Genomic DNA, 8,542 nt, shown 5'->3' on the forward strand with positions numbered 1-8,542 from the left:
AAATGGCAGGACAAAAGGATGCAGTTTTAATCTTCCATGAGTGGCAAACTGTGGGAAGGTAAATACATGGGAGGGGAGTGGTGCAGTCACGTTACTTTCCGGGTTCCTCTAGTGCTGTCTCTGGGCTGATTAGAGTCTGTCTCCAGTAAAAGGAGAAGTTGGATCCTCCTTTAGGCAGAAAAGGGAAACTTTCCTGAGTCTGCTGCTTCTTAATTGCCTTCAGCTCAAAATAACTTTTATGGCAAAGATGCATATTTTGGGCTGCCATATTGTTTTCCTTCATCTCCATATAGACATTGTGAAGTCCAACCTTCCATTTCCTTGAACTTTCATGTAAAACATGTACTTGCATGCTACGATTTTTGTGGGTGTTTTTGGGGGGGGTTGTTCATTTCTAAACACTCTCCTCTGTCCAGTTATTCAGCCTCTGTATTTTACACTGGTCCCATGGAGAGTTCAATGTGCACTGCTAATTTTTAACATTTTTCTCCTCTGGACAATTAGCACATGCTCATTCTTTCAGATCAAATTTAGAATCACTTTGCCAAGTTTCTCCAGAAAAATCTCTATTGGGACTTTAATCAGAATTGCATTTTATTAGTTTTACATTTTTCTTCAAGTTTAGTACATTATGAGTTACCTCATTATTTTTTTGCTATTATTTAGAAATATTTTGTTGATATGAACAAATATGCTAACGTGTAATGAGGGCATTTTACACTATTAACACCAAAGGGGTCTCTCTCTGAGAGAAGTATATGCAAGCTGAGACCTGGGGCCACAGAAAGCAGATGAAGAGGGGAGAATTGTGCTCCAGGCAGCGGGAGCTCCTGCGTTAGGCTATTTTCTGGAAGCCAAGTGCCAAGAATTGAGAACACTGGAGAGCAGATGGCCAAATAGCCAAGCCATTGAGGGCCACACAAATCACACACAGGACTTTTGTCTTTAGTTCTCAGCCAGTGCAGAGCCTTGGAGAGTGCTAAGAAGGAGAGGGAGTGGGTTTACATGAACAGGTCTGCAGATATGTCATCCTTAAATACTGCTAGGTTTAACAACTAATATGAATTTAGGCAATTATAATCTATATTTATAAATGAGATTGGTTTATACTAATGAGAGGTGTTTTGGGAGCTATACAGGTTTATAAAATAAATGAGGATTAATCTACACACTACAAGAATTTTGAAATTATTTGTTCTTAGAAGATATTCACAGAATGCTGTCTGAACTAGGAATTTTGAAGAGACACAGCTGTATTAGAATCTTTAGATTTCTCCAGATTTGGGGAGTCTTAAGTATTTTTTTCTTAGTAATTTGACTATATGTAGGTACATATATACATACATACGTATACATTGTATTTATTTATAGTTATACATGCATATTGTATATATAGATGCATATATAATATATATTTTGAAATAATCCTTTTCATGGAAATTTCCAGCTATAGTAATATAATGTTAAATTAATATTATACTCTAAATATTTTGCTACTCTTCTCATATCTGTAGTAAATGGTTGTTTTTATTCTTAATGAAGTTTTGTGTCTTTTTTTCTCCCACGTGTCATACTCATAGCCAGAAGTTGGTCTATTTTGTTTCAATATCAAAGAATCACTTCTTTATATATCCAGTTTACTTATTTCAGAACCCACGAAAATCTGTTTATATCTTTTACATTCTATTCCTCTTATTCAAATTTATTCTGTTGAATTTTTCTAACTTAATGGATTAAATATTTATTTACACCGGATAATTTTTAATAAAAATTATATTTTTGAGTGCTATAAAACTTTGTCATAGTATCTCTTTGGCTATGTACCCTAAGTTTCCATATTTGGTATATTTGATTGAAGTACAATTTTGAGCTTACTTTTGGCCTGTGTTGTGTTTTAGGCATATGCTTAAGTATTTCAAATTCTCTGAGATAGATGTAAAACTGTTATTGTCATTTTAGAGTTCTAATACATTATATTTAAAAAAAAGATTAGTCTTTGGAAGATAACTGAATGTGTTAGGAACAGAAACCACTTCCATCTAAAATTTGACTGAGAATTATTTCCTTGCTTTATTTATACTATTGTCTTAAATTAGATTTAAATTAGATTTAAGGCAATATTACAGAATATGTTTGACTTAAATTGTGTTCTGTATATACTGAATTCACTCACTTGTTTTTGAATCTTTTAAGTCTATCTTTTCTGTTATGTACCTTTTCTGATTTGCTTTCTTAAATGGTGAACCTACACTTTAAAAGGGATAATGTTGTTACTAAATTAATGTTGTTACTAAATTAACATAGTTATTTTCTATCTAAACTCATTATATGCTCTTTTCTTTTTTACCTCCTGCACTGTTATATTAAGTTCTTTTTCTTCCATATTTTCAGTGTTGTAGAAAACATATGTACACGAGAAAATTCTTGCTCTGCAGCCCTTACTTTTAACTCAAACATTATATGTCTTCTGTTTAGACACTTCTTCGCTTTCATTTGGATTTTATCCATATCAAAAAGATGTTTGTGACTAGTCTAAGTTTTATTCTGTTGTAGGTTGGACTTTTTTTCTTTTTTTTGTTCTGTCTGCATACTTCTAGCTGTTTTTCTCCTTCTTTACTCCCTCATTCTCTTTCCTTCCTTCCTTCTTTCTTCTCTCTTTTTCCTTCCTCCCTTTTTTTTCATATTGCTTTTACCTCAAAAATTTTCCAGGACATACGTAAGTGTATGTATCAATTTGTTAAGTGAAACTTCCATGTATTAAGACATTTTGTTCTTTTCATAAAAGTTTTCTTCTCTTCAATTTGTTATTAATAATTGTCTTACATTGGAATCACTATCTTAAAAGCCACCAATTATTTATAGCTTGCTTTTTATTGTTATTATCACATATCTATCACTTTCTTCCTTATCATATAACCTCTGTCCTTCTACATTCCTAGAGGGCTACTCAAGTTTTATTCTCCACACTTGTGATACAATTTCACATCATCAGCACTGTTTTTTCCTGCCTCTCCTGTGGCCTTCCATCCTGGTATAATGTTTTTAATTGTCATGAGTAAGCCCCTCTTTCCCTTCCATGCAGCGGTGCACTGACCTAGCAGTGTGTTCATCCTCTCCTGAAGAGTCCACAGTGTCATGGGCTTTCCTTGGCCTTGCTGTGGGTGCCTTCTGATTCTTCATATCATCATTAGGGACTCATTAGACCAGGTCGTACCCCTTTCCAGAAGAGGATGAAAAGGGGCAAATAAACCACAACCCCCTTTCCTCACTACCCAATCCATTCAACCTTTCCAAAAATGGCAAGCGACACCATTGAGTTATGTTCTGACTTTCGTTGAAAGATCAGAATAAACTTAGAATGAAAGAGATTAGATTTCTAATTAGCTTGCATTTTCCCTTAATCTGCATATTTTCCACCTTCCTAAATCAGATCTCCAATTCACTGTGGTGACACCCTTAATTATATGTAAGACAACTGCCATCATAGAGACCCACCCCCACTCAAAAATGCTGCTCCTAAACTGGAAAAATGGCTGCCACTTCCATGCACTTATGGCCACATCACCTGCTTCTTTCAGTGTATGCAATGTGCAATAGTTGATATTATGTCTAATAATTCAAAAAATATATTTGGCCTTTGAAGAATAGTGAAACTATTGAAGAATTTTTGAAAAATATTCTCTTGTTTTCATGTCTGTTCCAGATGCAAATGCATCATCCACAGTGTGGACACCCCTACGTGGCCTAAGATCTTGCAGGACTTCCTGTTACCCTATAACCTGCATGTCCTTCAGATACTTTATTCAGGCACCATGTCTCAGGTTATGATGAACCAAAAAAGTACGCTACTGAGAGTGAAAGGAGGAGGAAGACATGCTAAGCCAGATGGGATCCTGGACAGAAGATGCAACCTGGACTTCCCCAGACTAACCTGGATGGAAGTTCCTTCTTGTAAAGCCTTCAAAACATATAACAATGCAGAACCAAGGGAAAAGGACCATTGGCTGAAATGAACAAAATGGAAACTAAAAAATCAGAATGAACACATGTTTAAATGTTAACCAAACTGTTACAAGTTTTCAACCACACTTCAATTCTACTGATAATATTTAGAAAATAATTTTGACATTGTTACCTTGGTCTTCATGCCTTAAAATCTGATCTCTGACACCTCACTATACCCCTTATTCACAATGCTCTGCCTGAACCATCCTGAACATAAGCTCATTTCTGCTTTAGGAATACTAAATTTGCTATTCATTCTGGAGGAACATCCTTCTCCCAAATCTTCACATGGCTGCTCTTTGTCATCCTTCATTATTCATGTTAATCTTTTCCTCATAGCATTTACTAGTATTATCCTGAACCATCATCACCCTTTACTTATTTGTTTTCTTTCTCCCACAACTGGAACTGTAAGTCACAAGAGATTTCTCTTCTTTTGTTTACAACAGTATTCCTAGAGCTCAGAATACTGTACAGATAGCATCCTATAAATAAAAGTTGCTGTATGAATGACTATGACTGAGAAATCAACAAATGAGTGAAGGAACAAATAAGGATGATCAATGATCAGATAAATGATGCTGTGATCCAATTCACTACAGTTCATTATAGTTTTCAACTGTATCTACAACTTAATTATTATTCCTAGATAAGGCTGAATAGTTTCAAAGTTGTCACAAAACTTCCTAATTCAACAAAACATCTTGCTGAAATGTTTCATTATTTGAAATGATTGGATCAATTGTTTTTCAGTTTTATGCACATTTTTTAAAAATGGAGTTAACTCTAAGTGAACAATCCTCTTTCTTGGACCCAGATGTTCTGCAGTAATAATTAAGCTCTCTTAAACCAAGCATCCGTTTCCAAATGTCCATTCATCCTCATGTCATGGAGAACTAACTTTGGAATTGCTCTTCAACAGTAAAGAAAGAAGAAGCTGCAAATCTACCACCAGACATAAAAATGCTTGATATTAGTCATATAAATAATGTCAAGACATTTTTAAATAATTCACTCTATCTACTGCAATTTTCATTAACTCCACACTTCTCTTCTTATGCCTTCAGTTATAACAACACCATGGATGGAGATAATAAGACCTTTCTCAGTGACTTCACCCTCACAGGACTCTTTACTCACAGTAAAGCCTCAGGCTTCCTTTTCAGCATCATTTGTGCCATCTTCTTTATGACCATGATAGCTAATGGGGTCATGATCTTTCTGAGCCACATAGACCCTCACCTCCACACTCCTATGTGCTTCCTGCTCAGCCGCCTCTCCTTCATTGACATGATGTACATTTCCACCATTGTGCCCAAGATGCTGGTTGATTATCTCATGGGCAAGAGGACCATCTCCTTTATCTCCTGTACAGCCCAGTACTTTCTCTACATGGGCTTTGTGGGGGCTGAATTCTTCCTGCTGGGACTCATGGCCTATGACCGCTACGTGGCCATCCACAACCCCCTCCGCTATCCTGTCCTCAGGAATCACCGCATCTGTTGGATGATCTTGGCCAGCTCTTGGTTTGGCGGCGCTTTGGACAGCTTCCTCCTTACCCCTATCACCATGAGTCTCCCATTCTGTGCTTCCCACATGATCGACCACTTCTTCTGTGAGGCACCCACCATGCTCAGGCTGGCCTGTGGTGACAAGGCCACCTATGAAATGGTGATGTACATTTGCTGTGTCATAATGCTGCTAATCCCTTTCTCCGTGGTGATTTCTTCGTATGCCCAGATTCTCATCACAGTGCACCAGATGAAGTCAGCAGAAGGCAAGAAGAAGGCCTTTGCCACATGCTCATCACACATAATGGTGGTGACCTTGTTTTACGGGGCTGCCCTTTACACGTATATGCTTCCCCAATCCTACCACACTCCAACCAAAGACAAGGTCTTCTCTGCCTTTTACACCATCCTCACCCCCTTGTTAAACCCTCTCATCTACAGCCTGAGAAACACAGATGTAACAGGGGCCTTGAAGAGGGTTTTGGTGAGATGGCGAGGGCTCCATTGTGTGACAAGGGAAGAATTCTGACAGTTTAAATCCTCCATCTCTACTCAGAAGAATATGGGTGCTGTTATATATATACATATATTAACATGAGTAATATGGGTAATACTTGCAGCACCTGCCAATGCCAGCTATCTGAAAAGGTGTATCAGCAGCATTTTCATCAAAAATGTGAAACCACTGTAACATTCACACAAGGATAATGCTGTAAACACCACTGCTGTTTAGTCCTTCTTTGTGTGCACCCATTCCAATTCTTCTCTCATACCACTTCTCTGATAGTAATTCGTGTATAAAAATGCCCCAAAATGTCTGGTTAATATTATATGCTCTGCCCACCTTCAGTGGCCTCATATGACCTGGTCATTTTGATTATGTTGTTTAAATGATCCATTGATGGAGTTTATGGAAGGATTACATGTGCTGGCATTTGAAAGAATTTGAAAGAGACTAAAGTGTCATGAAACTTCAAAGGGAGTATTTACACAGACTTACACCAGGATTTAGAAAATCTGGAGACCCTTTCTTTAAGTAGTAACTGAAAACATTGCTCCTTTATCTAAATTTGGAACTGGAAAAAATGAATCATGTGTTTATTTTAAGAAATGCAAATACTAATCCTCCACAGTGCAAGGACTCTACGATGTTACATTTGTTATGTGGTAACTAATCTTTACATCAGAAGATACAATGAGAAGTACGTGAGAAAAAAGTGAACTATTAACTCATAAATTCAGAAATCACTTTTCAGCTTCTCCTCCAATTCATTAAGATTATTAGATTTCTGGAATCCTTCTCTAGATGTTAGCAGTGGTATGGATATTTCTATTAATCTTTTTCTTCCAAAGAAATAGTGGACAGAATGTTTTTTCCATCTCTGGAGCACTGAGTTTTGAAGAGGATAACATTACAAAATGGAAAGGAAATAACTAGCTTTTCATTTGAGAGTGGGAACTGGAAAATTCTTTGGAAATGATTTAGTATTTCTTTTTAGGAAGCTGATCAGTGGAGAATGTAAGTGTGTAACCTAAATCATAGACCTAGTTGGAAAAACCTATATCATATTCCAAGCCCCTTAGACCACCTCTGTGTGGTGTTATGTGAGGCTTTGTGCTCTCACCAGTTTAACAAAATCCTAGCTGAGTTCAGTGATGTTTTACTGCTGACTGACACTGGCAATGGTGGGTAAGGTAAACACAGCCATGCCTCCTATTCCCTGAAAAATCTGCTGGGTGGTAGACAAAAATCTTTAACCAAATGAAACAATTCACCTTGGAACCCTGTGAGTTGAACTGACTAGTAGTTCAGGAAAGTTGACCTGGGTCAGCTCCTACCTAGTTATCGGTTGCAAACCAGGTTCAGCCGTTTTGAGGTTCTCTTTGTCAGACAGGCTTGAAATGGACCACATACAGGGTGATAGCAGAGGGCATTTCCAACTCAGAAGATCATGAGGCACAAGAAACATAATAAATAAAAGAGAAGAGAAGGAGAGGGCTGAGCCTGAGAACTTGACATCCATTTCAACTCCACTTTAAGAGAACTTCTGTCCATCTTGTAAAACGACTGAGGCCCAATTTCTTCGTCTGTGAAATTTGAGTTAATACATGTTTTTCTTATAAAATTTTAAATGTCAAATATGATAAAAGTAATGAATACTGGTCATTATTTTTTATTTTAGCTATTCCTATTAAATGTAATTGTTTTTCATTCTCATAATATTTATGCCATTTTTTAATTCAATTCCCTTTTTCTTTCTGTGCCTCACACACAGAAACATGCTCTCTCATTAATTATACTTAAGTATAGAGAATTGATAGTAGGTAAAATATATTCCAACTACAGAGTTTGAAAATAAATTTTATTAGGAAAACTAGAAAAAGAATAAATAATACATTCTTTAAAAATGTAATTAAAACAAAAATAAGTACTTCACACTTATTAGAATAGCTACAATTCAAGATACTAACAGTAACAAATTCTGGTGAAATACAAGAACTGTTATTCTTTGCTGAGGGAATACAAAAAGTACAACCACTCCGGAAAACAATTTGACAGTTTCATACAAAACTAAACATAGTCTTAACATATGATCTGGCAATTGTGGTTCTTGGGATTTTCCCTAGAAGACTTGGAAACTTAGGTTTACACAAAGACCTGCATGAGAATGTTTATAGCCTAATCACCAAAAACTTAGAATTAATCAACATCTTTCTGTAAGGAAATGGATAAATAAACCGTGATACATTCACACAATGGGATATTATACAGTAATGAAAATAACTGAACTATCAAGCCTTGAAAACAAATGGAGAATTCTTCAAAGTATAGTACCAAATGAAAGAAGACTATAAAAGATACGTAATATATGATTCCAGCTATATGACATTGGGAAAAGGCAAATCTGTGGAGACAATAAAAAGATCAATGGTTCCCTGGGGTTGGGAGGAGAAAGAGGTGAATGGGCAGAACACAGAGGATTTTTATGGCAGTGGAACTATTCTGTATGATGCTGCACTGGAAA

The 8,542-nt window shown here is 36.3% G+C and overlaps 1 protein-coding gene across 1 annotated transcript; it reads left to right on the top strand.

Annotated features, from left to right (window-relative positions):
* The first annotated feature begins 5,085 nt into the window (after nt 1-5,085).
* Nucleotides 5,086-6,045, top strand: LOC124231935 (olfactory receptor 2T6-like). Its single transcript, XM_046648933.1, has one exon. The coding sequence runs from the start codon at nt 5,086-5,088 to the stop codon at nt 6,043-6,045; it is 960 nt and encodes a 319-aa protein (XP_046504889.1).
* Nucleotides 6,046-8,542: the final 2,497 nt, after the last annotated feature.

The sequence above is a fragment of the Equus quagga genome, unplaced genomic scaffold (assembly GCF_021613505.1).
Source record: "Equus quagga isolate Etosha38 unplaced genomic scaffold, UCLA_HA_Equagga_1.0 HiC_scaffold_12560_RagTag, whole genome shotgun sequence".
NCBI classification, from domain to species: domain Eukaryota; kingdom Metazoa; phylum Chordata; class Mammalia; order Perissodactyla; family Equidae; genus Equus; species Equus quagga.

Excerpts from the sequence above, each read along its gene's own strand:
- LOC124231935 (XM_046648933.1), top strand. The coding sequence starts at position 5,086 with ATGGATGGAGATAATAAGACCTTTCTCAGTGACTTCACCCTCACAGGA.